The following is a 15,508-nucleotide window of genomic DNA, read 5'->3' as shown; positions in this document are numbered from 1 at the left end:
TGAGCCTTTTTCTTCCAGATAAAATACCTGGGTTTTTGAGCCTTTCAGAAAACTGGTGTCATCCAGAAACTAATATATGTGTCTGATTATGATAGCAATTCAGGTGCCTAAAGACAGGCATCCAGTGATGTTTTAGACATCTAGTTCCAGTCCAGAAGGTCATGTCTTCCATAGGTAACAAGACTTGTGCAGGTGTGTTAGAGCCTGTGTTACATAAACTGGCACTGTAGCCTTGCTTAGGCATCTAAATTTTCCTTTCTGGAAGTCCTCCAGTGCTCTTAAGGGCTGTTGGAAAAGTGTTGCCGGGAGTTCAGCCTGCAAAACCTTTACATTTTCCAGAGGATGTGTCAACAGCAAAACTTAATTCTTTATTGCAACAGTTTCTGCAATTTTTTACTAGGTTGCTTATCAAGCTATTAGACATGAATTGGGTGAATTCTCTCTGCTTAACAGCTTTTAAAAGTTGCAATATTAGTTTCAAACAAAGAGGAAGAAAAAGGAAGGAAAAGAAAGACAAAGTAGCAGAAGCTCAGTGCTTTCCCTTTAGGATTTATTGTAATTGCTCATGGTGTTATGTCCTTCTGCATTCAATCCCTAGCTGTTAGCCTTTTAGTGTACTGCACAGCTTCTGAGCCAGCTGTCAGAATGTGAATGAAATGATTGCTGGTAAGGTGGTAGAAGTGAATTTCGCAGAAAGTTTTGGAAAAATGTGAAGTGACACCATATTCTAAACGTTTTTATTTTCCCGAGAACTTTCAATAATCTCAGGCAGTTCATGTTCCACAGTGTATGTTTTGAGATTTTGGGGTTTCACTGTCCCATCTTAAAATGTTTTTCTGTTCCTTGTCGAGTCTAAGATTCAACTGGATAGAGCTAACACTGAAATGAAGCACGTGAGTCTTCTAAAAGCTCAAGAGTAGAGGTTTGGTCAGCTCTGAACAAAATGTTTCATCGGTTGCTTTGAGAAACAAAACAATGAAGGTGCATTAGTAATCCCTAAAGATCAACATGCTTAAGAAGAAGCTTTATCAAGTGAAGTACTGTAGCGTGTAATACCTATTGTCAGCATATGGTGAAGAAGAGTGACATATGATTTGAGGTTTTAGTCAAATGGTTTTATTTTTGCCACCTTGTGGCATCCTTATACAGGTAGCCAAAAAATACTGTAGTGCTGCAGCAAGGCTACTTTAAGTGTTGCCTTTTTTTGATATTTTAAAGTAAGTTGATTTTAATGTGAACAAAATGTAGAACATTTCATGATACTTCTCATCTTAATTTTTAGTGTCTCCTCAGATGAAGTGAATTCCCTGGTGTCCCCATACAGCTGGCAGGTAAATATTAAAAAGTAAATGTGATGGCTTTGTGTTTTGAGTGATGTGATCTAGTGGTTTTTAGGTTTGTTTCCTAGCAGAAAACATTCATATGGCTGCTTGCACACATAGCTTACTGTATGTATGCAATTGTGGTGGAAAACATAAAACCTCTGAAGAACTTATGCTTCAAGATAATTTGATTGTGTGTAATGGAGGCCTTTTCTTTAAGAGCATATGGTACTAGCTTTAAGATCTTTAAGCTAATAAGACAAGTTTTACTTACTGGGCTTTAGTATTCCTTTACATGTAGGTTTTATTACCTCACAATAATGTTTTTTTCTAAGTGGTTTCAAGGTTATGTGGGTCTTGTATTCCTTGTACCTCCCTGAAGAGCTTTCATGATGCGATAAAATTGCAGTGAAACTATAGAGTATGTTTTTATTATTTTATATTCTAATCCATCAAGTATTTACAATTGCTTTAAATGACTAGATAGTCTAATAGGAAGAAATAGTTTAAAATACAGTTTTCTGCTTGTTATGAAATGGTCCCTTTAGATTGTCTGCTTTTAGTTTTCATGAGACAGACATGCTTGTACATATTCATTGCTATTTTAAGAAGAAAAGTACTTTAGCTGTCTCTTCACATTATGTTGCATAATACAATACTTTGAAAGAGAGATTTCTTTTATAGCTAGTTGATGTGTAAAATCCTTTAGGTAGGAACACAGGACACATACTTAAATTGTGTATAGTCATCTTTCCTGTGCAATGAGTAAGAATTAATAAATGGGATGTCCTAGTGATGAATGACATTTCTAACTGGTTTTTTTGGTAGTTATTTATGGCAGCCTTAGATGGCTTCCTAACATCTGCAGAAATGAGGCTCTGTGCAGAAAAGGGTGTTATTTTCTTAGGAATTATTTCATTCATTCTTTCTCTTCTGTGAAATGTTTTAGGTTTTGAAAGGAAATAAGCGTTTTCTACCAGAATCACCATTAAGCCTGATAAAACTTTCATGTCGTAAAAGTAGATTGAGAGGCAAAAAATTTGTAATTGTAGTTTATAATAATCTGTGCTAATGCACACAAAGTGTACTTATATTTTACATAAATCTATTTCTGAACCTTACAGCCACTGGAAAACCAGAAGCAGTCACTGGATGAGCAGCATTGGCCAGAAACACAGCCAGTGATTTGGCAGAATGAAGAAAGAAGGAGAAGTAAACAAATTAGAAAAGAGTATTTCAAGGTAATGGGGAGGAGTGTGGGTGGGTGACACTTTCTTTTTTTTAAGGGGCGTAGGATAAGCTGTATAACTAAGGAAAGGTAAGAAATTCTCAGAGCCTGTAATACTTTGAACCTTACCTGTAACCTCTAATTTTTTTATTTGGCTCTTTTGAGTTTAATATATATGTATGTATTTAGGGTAATGTGAGAGTGCAGGAAAACCAGGAGGAAAATATTGACCCAAGACACTATTCTTTAAATAAAATAAAGTAATTTACAGTTTTCTGGTAAAGCCAGGAACTAGTCTTCAGTCATTGGTCCTTTCCCATCCATCTTGAGATACTTTTTTTTTTTGTAGTGCTGGGGAAACATATATTACTTTTGTGCAGGTTGGTTATGAGAATGGTTTACGCATTTTAGTTCTCACTGCAATAGATCTTAGATTTTAGAGAATTTTCTGTGTCTGTCTTTGGTGCTGTAGTGTGCACAATCGGTCACCAGATGTCAGTGTCTGCTTATTACAAACCAGATACGAAGTTATTAGATAAAATTTGTTTGGAGTTATGGAAGAGAAATAGGAGAAATCTGACCAGTGCCAGTTTGAGTTAAAATTAAATTTGTCACTTATGAAATGAGTTTCTTGAGTCTTTGCCATCAAACACTTTATGAAATGACAGGGAACTTTAATTAAATTGTTGGAAAACTAGAGCATGATGTACAGCTCAGATACATTCCTGTGATTATAGAAGCTAGTAATTATTTTTTCCTGAAGAATTTATGGAGTTGTAGTCAAATTGAATTCTATTGACCTCTTTCCAGGGTTTTCATCCTTAAATTAATTTTGCCCTGCAGCCTTTCAGAGGAAGGGGAGAAACTCCAAGTAAAACACAGTCCAGTCGTTTGACTGATTACAGAGCTGTGCTATCAGTACAGAAGACCTGCATTAGTGATTCCTCATAACTTTAAGTGGTGTCTTTAAATGCTAATGCAGATTTGGATTTTGAGCTCTCCTGGAGGCAGATACCTGAAGTGACATTATATACAGCTATAGATGTGTCTCAAAAGTGAATTGAGCAGGCTGTACCAAATACAAAAATAATGTTATCGCTGGTAGGTTCAGTTGCAAAAACAAAGCAGTAAGGAAATGCAACAAAGTCTGTCTTCCACAGCAAACTAGGAGGGGGAAAAATAGGTACCACTGCTGTTCTGAGAAACCAGTGAAAATACAATTCATATTGTGTCCATGTTTACTTGGCAAAAAAAGTTCACTGAATAATCATATCCGTACTACCAAACATTAGTATCTTAAGAATACCTGCCCAATTTCTGCAGTGGGTGTCATTAGAACAGGGAAAAGTCATTTGCATTGAATACATACCATTGAAGACACTTTTATCCACCAAAATGATTTTATTTTCTCTGCAATAGCTTGTAGTTTTGGATCCTAGCTACATCCAAGCTGAAATTTTTTAGTGTATTCACAGTGAAATAGAATTACTACATGTGCTAGCTTTGATATGGTTAATTATGGTGGAAAAACATGAACACAGATCTGGGCAAGGGCCTGTATAAACAGAATTGAGCAGCAGAGGTCTGTAGGTCATAGAAAGTTAGGCTTTGCGTTATCAGCTGGCAAGCATGCAGGGAGTAAACCCAAGAAGATAAATACCCAGCCATAGATGTGTAGAAGGTCTCTGTCTGACCCCAGAACTACCTGTACTCTGTGTGTAGTCGGTTTTTTTTTTTTAAAAAAAGCAACCAAAACACATGCAAATCCATACCCTCCAGCCCCACAAAGCAAACAAAAAAGCAAAACCAGCGAAACAAAAAACCAAACCAAAAAAACCCCCATAGTCCCACAAACAAACAACTGACACTTTATTCAGTCACTTTTCAAGACATGTTTAATTTGCACAGAAATTGAACAGCAGTAGCATAGCTGACAAAGGCTGTTTGTAATAGACTTTGATTCTCAAGAGAGATGCTTGCCACTGTCGTTGTCAACATTGTTCAGCATGTAGTTCAAAACCTGTTGAAAATTCAACTCTATAAAATTTTTCCATTTTGCAGTCCACCAGTACTCAGTTGTTACTTTGAAAAGACAAGCATCTTCTATGCGTAATTAGTAAATACAACTTTCTAAAACAGAGCTATGTAAGTTTGTGTGTTTATTAATATTAAAGAACATATTTGCAAGTCAGATTTTTCCACCTTTTTAAGAAATTATTCTAAAACCTATATGCCCCCCTGAAAGTCAGATCTCCAAAGGAGAGCCATCCTTCCAGTTCTGAAGTTCATCTCTTGCTTTAGTCTGTGTTATGTGTTATACCATAAAGGTGGATAGGCGGCTGTCTACAAACAGTGCGCTTAGAGCTTGGTATTGATGAATCTTTTTAATTCTAGCTGCTTGGTTTTCTTCTGTTCCTTTGTACACTTCCTCTGCAAGAGATGAGATGTACTTATTTACAAAAGCAGAGCTCAAGAAAATGTCTTCCTTCCATCCCTCTGTTTTCTACATGTTTAAGATAATCAGGAAATGGGACAGTGATGAAGGCAGTGTGCATGCAACACGTGAGACAACTGTGAAAAAAGGGTGATACCACCTAGATAAAAGGATGTGTTCAGGCTTTGAAATCATAAAGGAAATACTGTTTTTTTAAAAGATTTAATTTTTTTACAATATCATGTCAATCTTTCAAAGCGTAAGCAATCTTAAAGTTACATAACAAAACATTATAAGAGTAATTTTCAGGGTTGCATGATTTTCTATTTCTTACAAATAATGCTTCAAAGTAGCAGTTGTTAAGATCTTTTCATTTGGATTAATACACATATACTGTCAGTTCACAGTATGAAAATATTTAGTTTAAAAATGTTTTTACTCTCTCATCAATCTGGTGAAGATCTCGACTAGCCTAGGATCTAGATGTTTAGATGTTCCTTCTCTATTTTGTTTTCTTTCTTTTGCTCCATTGATGTTGTAACATGTTTTTTCTCCTCAGCAGCTTGACCAGTAATAAGTAGCAACTGAATTATATCATGCCATTTAGTTCAAATGAAAACCGTATTTCCATTCTAAAGTTATAATTGTGTTTTGCAGTATAAGTCTTCCAGAAAGAGTTCAAGTGGGAATGAAAATGATGAGGTGAGAAATGGTAATTGTGTAAAATGTTTAAGAAAATGTTTTATTCATTTGTCTTTTATGAACACCTATGAGCCATGATCACAGAACCAACAGAACACTGGCTTGAGTCCACACAGACAAACTTTGCATTCCAAAGCCATAGCAGAAATAAATATTATACTCATTTATTCGAAAACGATTATTAAGATTCTGTACTGGGGTGAGTAGGACATTTACCTGCTCTAGTAATAGGAAAGTTTAATTCATCTATCAAGCAGAGGTATGTAGAAGTAATATTTGACATAAATAACGGACAGTGTTTTCTTGACTTACATGGCTTTAAATTTAGTTGCTGACAGTTTGTTGCATGCTTTGCAAATGTTGCGTGTCTCATGTATTGTGTATTTCATGATTTGAAGCTTCTTGTTAGGTCATAATTTTAATTTTTATAATTTCATCTTTTTGATTTCTTTTTAGCAAGACAGTGATAATACTAATGTGTCCCCACAGTCTCCTGTGTCGTCTGAGGTACAAGTTTGTTGTTTTGTTTCTCATTCAACAAACATTTCTTTGTGCACGTTACTTGTCACCAGGTTTTCCACGCAGATGTAATACTGTTAGTTTCCTTTGAAATAGTAATTACAAATATTTTATCATTAAATAAAAATCCAAAAATAGGTAGAAAATAGAGACAGGTATTACAACTTGTTTTTCCTTTGCAACTACCCAATCTCTCCTAGATTTCTTCTTTTTGACTGGTATGGAGAAAGGTGTATTGCTTTGTCTCATTATCTTTCTTGGTAGAAACGGCTAATAAAACAAAAATCAAATCTCCTGCATTTTATAGGTGTCCTCTATGCAGTGGTCAGACAGAAGATTTTAAGCAAAACTTGTGGTTTATTACTTTATATATCACAGGGAACCCAAAGGTGCCAACACTTCTTAAAGGATTTCATCCTTTACAGTTCTGACAGTCACCTTTGTGGTGCAGCCTTGCAACTTCATTCACTGGTTGTTTTCATTTACGAAATGTCTGTGTCTTACTGTGGCTCTGCTACACTACTGAGCTCTGAAAAAAGCACATACCAAAGATTATTAGCATTTCCACCTTATATCAGTAAGGAATGTGAGGAAGCAGAATGTGAACATCTCTCAAATGTGGTGAAATGAATGAGGTGAAATAAGGATAGCTCATGTACATACCAAACTGAGTGTCTTTCTTTCTAGGTGGTGAAATGAGAAAAACCTGATGTTTATAATAGAAAGTAAACATTTCTTAAGAAATATTTTGATGCTAAGCGCTGGAAGGGTACTTGCGTTTGCTCACAGTTGGCTTAGAACTCTGTTCACGGAATGGGTTTTAATAGTTTAGAGTAGATTTTAGCTAATCTGGTGCCATGTTTCTTTCTTGTTAAGACAGTTTTATGTGCATGTAGTTAGATTACTGTCATTCCATTTTTTTTTTGTACTATCCCTTTCAAAAGAGTGTGTTACACATAAGCAGAAGGACTTGCTTTTCATAGGCAAAAATAATTTAAACACTGTCTTGATGGGAACAAAGTTTAATTCCTTTAATGACTGAAAGAAAACTGACTTTATCTCTTTTAACAGGATTATGAAAGAACAGATAGTAACACTCATGGTCCATTTGGTCTCAAACCAAGGTCAGGTAAGCTGCTGTTATTTAACATAGAATGATAGAACAAATGCTTATTTTGCAGGCTGGAATAGATGGTAAGGATAGCAGATGTATGAATTGGAATGAGTATGAAGAGACAGCACAATTCCGCCTTCCAGTCCTTGTATTATAAGTGTAGTACTGGGAAGGACATAGACAGCTGCTTCGGCAAATGAATAATTGAAAGTTCCCCAAATGGTGCAGTGATTTTTCTGTAAATTATTTCTCTCCCCTAATATGTTATGTGTATATTTAGTCACTGTCAAAGAACAGGGAAGCAGCATAAAATTGTTCTTGAGATCTGATGGCTGAGGCAAGAGAATTTCAGGAGAAGTAGATTTTTGAATTTGACCTGAGAGAGGATGCTTTCAACAGAGTTTTGCCAGGAGTTTTAACAACTTAGTGCTTTGTTGCACCCTGGCTTTTCCAAGACTCTGCCGTACCCTCACAAGAAGGTTGTATTATCTAAAACAGACTTTCAGTTCTCTGAAATTTATGTAGAAGTCATATTTTTTTTGCAGTTTACAGTATTTTGTTTACAAGTTTCTATCTGAATATTGGATGTCAGCAGTCTAAAAGATAATTTGGGAAAGCCACTGTGCAATCCTTTCCCCAGTTAATACCACTCCTCTCTGGTTTTAAGGAAACAGTCTTTATGCAAATTTATTAAGAATGAATTATCTCAACTCTTCAGTTTGAACAGAAGAGGTTGAACTCTTGAGCCCTCAGTAACAGAGTATGTCTGAGGTCACACAAGTGGCTTCTCGGGGCCCTTAAGTCACTTGAGATTTGTAAGGACTTATGTGAACCTCCTGTGCCAGAGACAGGTTAGTTACGCATACCAGGATGTGCCTGTCTGTGATCATTATGAAGCTTCTGAGTTATCTACATTTTTGGCTGCAGGAAGGTGCTTGTTAGGACTTCTCAGCCCACCTTTTCACAGTGCCTCCTTGGAGCCACTGCCAGCTATCAGCTGTAAAACAGTAGTGCCCCTTTCATTCAGTTCTAGGAAATGTTTATGGGTTTAGATGCTTTCATACATAATGTCAGTAACACACAATTGTATTTTTCTGTGTACAAACTACATACTCCCATAATGTATAAAATCAGGGCAGTGATTTCAAGAGTATCTATAAAATTTCTGGTATTTTTGACTGTTAGCGCTCTTGCTAAAATCCAAGCCATTAAAAACAATATAGAAGTTATAATGGTGGAAGTATTGATTTTTTTTGATGGAACTTCTAGATGAGACATTTCATATTTTTAATTAGCTCTTCAATAAGCAATCACTGTCTCTGCTTATGCGCACTAAACACATGCATGTGTCTGTGCCTATGTATATTTTAAGTCTTTTGTTGTAAGTTATACTAAATAATTCTGTCCCTTTTTTAGTCTCTGTAAAGAATTTATACTTGATTAAAAGTAAAACACAATGAAAATAATTATAAAGCTAGATTGCAAAATATACTTGGAAAAGTGCAAATGGAACCTCTCAGATATTTGAGTATTGAAGTCAATTCTGTCTCTGTATTTTCCAGTTACCCATTTGCGCTTATGTGACATGATCTTTGTATTTTATTTGAAAGATAAACTTTACATCAGAATACTTAAAATATATTTGTTCTGCAAAGTTCTGCAATTTTTTTTCCATTTTAATATGTGATGGTAAATTATTGCTTTCTTTTGATCAGAATTCTGAAAACTAACTTAATGTTTAATAGCTTTCAGCCGTGCATCTCGCCAGGACTATGGTACAGTGGATCCTGGATTTACAATGAGGAGGAAAATGGAGCATCTAAGGGAAGAAAGAGAACAAATAAGGCAGCTTCGCAATGTATGTACCATTTATACCATTATTTACTGTGCAATTTATTTAGTTTGCTCTGTAGCACAATTTAAACTTCTAAAACAAAGGCCTGTAGATCATTACAGTTGTACAAGGGCATCTCTGTAGTGATATTTCTTCCAAAGGAATTTCATGTAACAGGCTACACTGGTATTATACTTGGTCCAAACGAAATAGCAACCAGGAGCTAAACACTTCTTTAGCTAAAAAATTAAGTGAAATAAAAAAATAAATTTTTTTTAAGCTTCTGAGGCTTTAGGTTTTCCTAGAAAGGAAAATATGTCCAAAAAGGACAATAAGTCTGCTTGTGTTTGCTGATATTTGACCTGAGATTAGAAGAAAGATGCTCATAGTCTTCTGAATAGCCAAATGTTTTCTGAGCATAAAGTTAAACAATACTGAATGGGGTCTAAGTTTCAGACTTCCCCTAAGTTGGTTTGTTAGTTCTGTTCTCAAGATATTTAACAATTACAGCTAACTGTAAATCATAACAGCTCTGCTTTCCAGTGCAGTACTTATTTGGGGTGTGAATTGTCTGGTTCACTTCCTGAGCAGTGAGTGTGGTGGTGGGGAAAAACATTCACTGGTTATGTTCTCTGTTTTGCAACACAAGTGGTAGCATTTCTTGGCCAGCCTTTCCTCAGCTGTCTGTCACCTGCATGAGTGAAATAGCCATACCAGACCTTGTCTTCCCCTCTTTTCTTCCTTCTCCTAGTAAAACTGTGTGACTTCAACCCACAAATTCTGCACACTAATGGATAATGATGTATTCAACCTAACATTTCTGTTCTTAAATTCTGCGCTTTCCTATTATGAATTGAGTTCATCATATGGCTTTGAGCTATGTGTCGTGGTAGTTGGTTGAATGTCTGTCTTGGTGTTTGTAGCTGTAGCTGTGTCATTGGGGGAAAGAAATAAAGCAAAGTTAAAGAGGTTAAAGATAAAGAGAAAAGGATATTTGTTTTCAGTAAAGTGGGAGTAGTCTCCGTTTATTTCACTTCAGTATTAAAATATCCCTTTTAAACTGAATGCTTCAAAATAGCCTGGATTTGAAATTGAATTAGCTAATGTTGACAGTAACTTTCTTTTGGACTTTTTAATAGAATCTTGAATCAAGGTTAAAAGTAATTTTGCCAGATGACATTGGAGCAGCATTGATGGATGGAGTAGTTCTTTGCCATTTAGCCAATCACATAAGGCCACGTTCTGTTGCCAGCATTCATGTACCATCGCCAGCAGTGGTAAGTCACGTATCTTACTTACGTTGCATCTTATGTGAAAAAAAGCTTTTGATGTCCATGATTCGTGATGTTTTAATATTGTTTACCATATTAATTGACTCCATTCCTCACTTCAGTTTTTCTGCAAGAAGCGTTGAACAGAACTTAAGTGTAGTGTAAAAGCTGTTTTCATATACTTAGTCTTCATAGGATTTGTCTTGCTTTAGCAACTGCTACTGAATTCAACAATCATTCACAAATGTATGATGAAGGTCTAACATCCTGTCTTTACAGCCTAAACTCAGCATGGCAAAATGCAGAAGAAATGTTGAAAACTTTCTCGATGCGTGTAAAAAATTGGGCGTTCCACAGGTATACTAATTGCTTTATTCACTTATCATTAATAACAACAGAAAATGTCTGCAAATTCTGAAGTTGGGTTTTGGAGGGCTTAGTTGAGGGAGAAATAGTGATTATAACACTGACCAGGGAACCTGAAGATATGAGGCATCCCGTTTCTGGCCTGTGGCATGAAATTGAGAAAGCTACCTTACGGGTTTCCTTATAGTAAAAAACCCCACCAAACTATGGACTTCCTTGTAAAATAAATCATCTAAACAAAACAGCTGATGGAAGAGGATGATGTAATGCTTAAAAGTCTTGAGTTTAGCAATGCACTTTAACATGAATTTCAGCATCTACCTGGGAGAAATCCTGTAATCACAGAAGTATGTGACCTTATTCATTATCTGTCTTTTTTTGGCACGACCATATTTGCAGCCCATTGTTCATACATGCTTCTGTTACCCAAGTTCATCCTCATACTTCCCTGTATGAGAGGGGAAAAACCTAAAAATCAGATAATTTCCTGCATATTATGAGATACAAACTCCTTTGACCCCTTTTAGTGGGACAAGAAAATTAGTTCATGGATTTAGAAGCCTGGGTTACTGCTGTGCCACAGCTTCTATCTAGTGTGGAGCCACAGGCCATTCAGAACATAGGTGTGCTAAGATTTACCTCCTGAATTACTTGTAACAGCAGCTAGCAGTTGGGAAAATTGTGTTGAATTTTGAAACTGAAAGATGGCTTTCTTGGGGAATGGCTTATTACTGAAGACCCAGTCTGTCAGCACTTCCAAGTTTTCTGAAGGAAAAAATTGGTAGTAAGCCTACAAAACAAGGGAGGGGAGAAGGTGGCCAGTGAACCAACAGTGTCCATAAGCCTGTTTTTCTTGCTCTGCTTATGAGAAGAAACAGTCTATGGCTTTATGAGATTAGCAATCTTTTATTCTTCTGATGTTGTCATAGTTTAACACTAAGTGGATCTTAGACAGAATTACTTTCTATGCATTTTGTTACTATAGAGAACCATATAGGAAATTCAGGGGCAAAGACATTTCCTATCCAAGTGTCTTATAGTGATACATGTGTGATGCATTTGTTACCCTCCTTGGGGGAAAAAAATGAGTGAAGCTTGATACAGGTACTGCTTTATTTTGCAGGAGAGACTTTGCTTGCCTCATCACATTCTGGAGGAAAGGGGTCTGGTGAAGGTTGGCCTCACAGTTCAAGCTCTGCTTGAATTGCCAGCATTGAAAGTATCTCAGCTTTCCTCCATGTGACATGACTTCTTGGAAGTTTAGACAACTTATGTTTGATCTGTTGATTTGGATTGCTCTGAGGCAGTTCAGCTTCCTACATGGGAACATCCAAGCCATCAAAAACTGGTATCTGTCCAGATGCTGTAGAGCGCCTTACCATGGAGTCTTACATGAAAACCTTGGAGTCAACTGACAGTTAAAAGAACATAATTATTGCTTTTGTTTTGTAATTGGGTGCACAAAGAGGTTGTGGTAGCATCAGGTTCTCTTTCCGGTTAATTTAAGTTAAAAGTTGCCATTTAACATCTCAGTGTTACAGTTAAATGCTGGATTTCTTTTCCTACATTGAAAATGTTTGAAGTATTTTACGAGTATGAAGCACACCCTCCCTCACTTTAAATCAAATGATTGACTTGAAAGATTGAAGGTAAGACAAAAATGTAGTGATGATATGATGGTAAAAATATGAGCAAGTGATCACTTGTAATCCACTTCCCACTCTCTTGGAAAGCTTAATATTTGCGTTGTTTGTTTTTCACACTCCTGATTGTAACTTACACGCTTCTAACATTGCCAGTATTTAGTCTGAGTGTATGGTGATTACACAAAACATTATACAATGGGAAAAGGCCACATTTTATTGAGTTTTTTCCAGTCTTCTAGGTTGGTGCCAAATATTTTTTTTCAGTTGTACTGTAGATTGTTTACATGTGAAGTGCCTGTGTAATTGATAACTCTTAATAGTCTTAAACATTTTTGAAATTTCTTTGCTTAAAATAGATAAAATGGAAATTTTAAAATATTTTAATAGTTTTTTGTAAAATCAGTATGTGAAAGATTTAAGTAATACTTCACATTTTTGATGTTGGGTGTTTTAAGTTTGCACAGTTTAATTGGTTATTTTACTGTTTAATAATAGAAAATACTGTAAATACTTCTTATTTATGATATTTAATTTGATAATACCTAATCACTTTTGGTTTATTGTATTATTGGACAAAAAAAGTTGTCTACTTTTCTTTGTTTCAGACAAACAAGCATACATGGTAAGACATGAGGACTAGTGATGCATACAGAGTAGTATAGGACATTTTGATAAAACTGCCAAAATCTCAGGTTTACGCTGTGAATTTCAGGATTTTGTGTAATATTGCTCCTGATCTCACATTACATTTTTACAACAGGTATATCTGTAATTTAGTTGAGAAATATGAGTGTTTATCTTTTTAGTGTTTACAGGATTTGTTGTGTAATTTACGCAGGTGTGGCAAAGCACACAGATCAGTTTGTACAGATGTCACTGTGCTGAGACATTAGACTTTTCTGGATAAATGTGATAAAAGAAAAATTTCCACTGTGGTGTTTTTTTGAAACTTCTGAGTTTATGTATTTATTTGCTTCTGCACAAATTCTTGGTGTTTTGAAAACATTCTGAAACCATGCGCAGTTGAGTACTTTCCCAAATGAGTTGCAAATAATTTAATAATTTTAGTAGTAAAACTGTTAGCATTGGTTTGTTCGTCATGAATAGGGAGCTCAATTTAAAAAAAAAATAATAAGTCTAACTGTCACGAGTTTTCTGTGTCAGGATAAGTTAATTTTGATTGAGCGATATGCTTGCCAAGTGTGTAACAGGATTTGATTCTGTTCTTTCCAGTTGATCAAGACCCTATGTAATATAATTCATATAAGAATGAGGGAGACACATGATTTACTCCTTGCTTTATTTACTATAGTTCTTAAAATCAATAGCTGAGAGGAAAAAAACACCTTTTTTTATGATGATAGGGTTGTTTTTTTAAAAAGATACTGTATTTTAAATGCCATTGAAACAAACGGATTAATGTGTAATAGTTAAAACCCCCTATTTACATAGTTGTGGTTTTTTTTTCAAATACAGCTCATGGAGACACTGGTGTAAAACTTAAGTTGCAAAGTCTTAGATATAAATCTTGGGTTACTTAAACATTTGTTTAGGAAAACTGAACTACTTGGAACTTTGAAAATATGGTATTTCAAATCTCTCCACTGGTTTTTTAAATCATTCACATACTACTCATTTTAACAACTTCAATCTCTTATTTTTCATTAAAGGCATTTGAAAAGTCATGCGAAGACTAAAATGAAAAAGTAATATAATTCATTAAGCAAAATGCTTGTTGTCTGCTAGATTTGAAGAACACAACCATTCAAAAAGAATAAGTCATTGTATTTCAATTCCTTGCTATGGTGTTTGACAACAGCAAAGTTCTCTTTCAGTATGTTAGCCATAGAATTGCTAACTGTAAATTGCCACCTTCAGTTATCTGGCTTAAACTGGTTTATGCTGCTATTTCGTAGTTATTTTAAATATTTTTTTCTGATATTAAAGTACATTTTTTACGTTGAGCTTATTTCATAAGTAACTTAAACTTGATATTAATGTACGCATACTGGATACCCAAAGCTAAAAACAATTAAAATAACTTTTTTAAAAAATATTTTGGAGTTCTTCCCCACAACCTCGTTAGAAACAGTCTTTCTTTGCTGTTCATATGATATTACTATGGCCTTATTCATGCTTATGGGGAAGGGGGATCATGATCCTTCCAGGGTTCCCTTTTTAGCATTACAAAGGTAAAGGCCTTCAAGTATCCTTAGGAGCAATCTGAGAAAACATGCACTGTGCCTACATTACTCTTTCTAAAGCCTTGATAAAATTGGCTGTACTGCTATGATCTTTCTAGGAACAACTGCAAAAGAGATGCAAAAAAAAAAAAAAAAAAAATCTGTATTTTAAGTTTTAATTTTAAAGCAGCCTGTGGAGATTGTTGCTGTCTTCGCTGTACAAGGATTTGCCTACTATCCCCTTCTCCTTTTCCATTTGAATCCCAGCATCTTTGTATTTATTTTTGTTCACAGATGTAGTGACTTCACATTGTTCACCACTTCATGCCACTTTCCTCCTTCCTCTTTACTTTTTTCTTTTAAGCAATTGCTCCAGTGGCATTAGTGAACTACTGTGATTCCAGAATCAATCTCTGATCATTTAGCATGATTGACATCTTTTCCCCTTTTGTTTAGGATGCAGTCACATTAAGTAATACTCGATACAGCTCAATAGGATGGTTAAAAATGGCAGCCTACCCAGTTCTTATTGTAGGCACTCAGCTTTTCACTTTGGATGTGAGGAAAAGTCAACATTAAAAGTTTCAGGAAACTGCATTAAGTTTCCTAACAAATTTAAGAGTTAACTAGGGTGCTTTTGTTATTGTGAACGTTATACAAAGTTATTGCAATAATGTGATATGAACTGTAAATTACGGAGTGGAGCAACATACTGACAGGCTCTTGGCCCTGTGTATTTTTTCTATTTTTGTCATATGCAGTATGTTGCACGTGAATGATCTTTCATCTAAGCAATAATGTCCCAGATATTTTGTGGTCTTGAGGCAGTGGCATCAAAATAGTTGTTGTGACTTCCCACACAGTACCTCAGAAATGCTTCACGTTTTTT

The 15,508-nt window shown here is 35.4% G+C and overlaps 1 protein-coding gene across 4 annotated transcripts in view; it reads left to right on the top strand.

The window, feature by feature from the left end:
* Positions 1-13,366, top strand: part of LRCH2 (leucine rich repeats and calponin homology domain containing 2) — a 36,471-nt gene extending 23,105 nt beyond the window's left edge. For 2 of the 4 annotated variants that reach the window (XM_069867440.1, XM_069867438.1), the window contains 9 exons: positions 1,283-1,331; positions 2,447-2,563; positions 5,642-5,686; positions 6,143-6,193; positions 7,277-7,334; positions 9,065-9,177; positions 10,293-10,430; positions 10,704-10,781; positions 11,914-13,366. In XM_069867440.1, the coding sequence (XP_069723541.1) occupies positions 1,283-1,331; positions 2,447-2,563; positions 5,642-5,686; positions 6,143-6,193; positions 7,277-7,334; positions 9,065-9,177; positions 10,293-10,430; positions 10,704-10,781; positions 11,914-12,033 (769 nt within the window). In that variant the 3' untranslated portion in view covers positions 12,034-13,366. The remainder of the gene's footprint in view (positions 1-1,282; positions 1,332-2,446; positions 2,564-5,641; positions 5,687-6,142; positions 6,194-7,276; positions 7,335-9,064; positions 9,178-10,292; positions 10,431-10,703; positions 10,782-11,913) is intronic. The other 2 variants (XM_069867441.1, XM_069867439.1) reach the window with 1 other exon arrangement.
* Positions 13,367-15,508: the final 2,142 nt, after the last annotated feature.

The sequence above is a fragment of the Phaenicophaeus curvirostris genome, chromosome 13 (genome assembly GCF_032191515.1).
Source record: "Phaenicophaeus curvirostris isolate KB17595 chromosome 13, BPBGC_Pcur_1.0, whole genome shotgun sequence".
NCBI lineage: Eukaryota > Metazoa > Chordata > Aves > Cuculiformes > Cuculidae > Phaenicophaeus > Phaenicophaeus curvirostris.
Note: the sequence above shows the minus strand (reverse complement) of the source record. Positions and strands in the feature narration are given on the sequence as shown.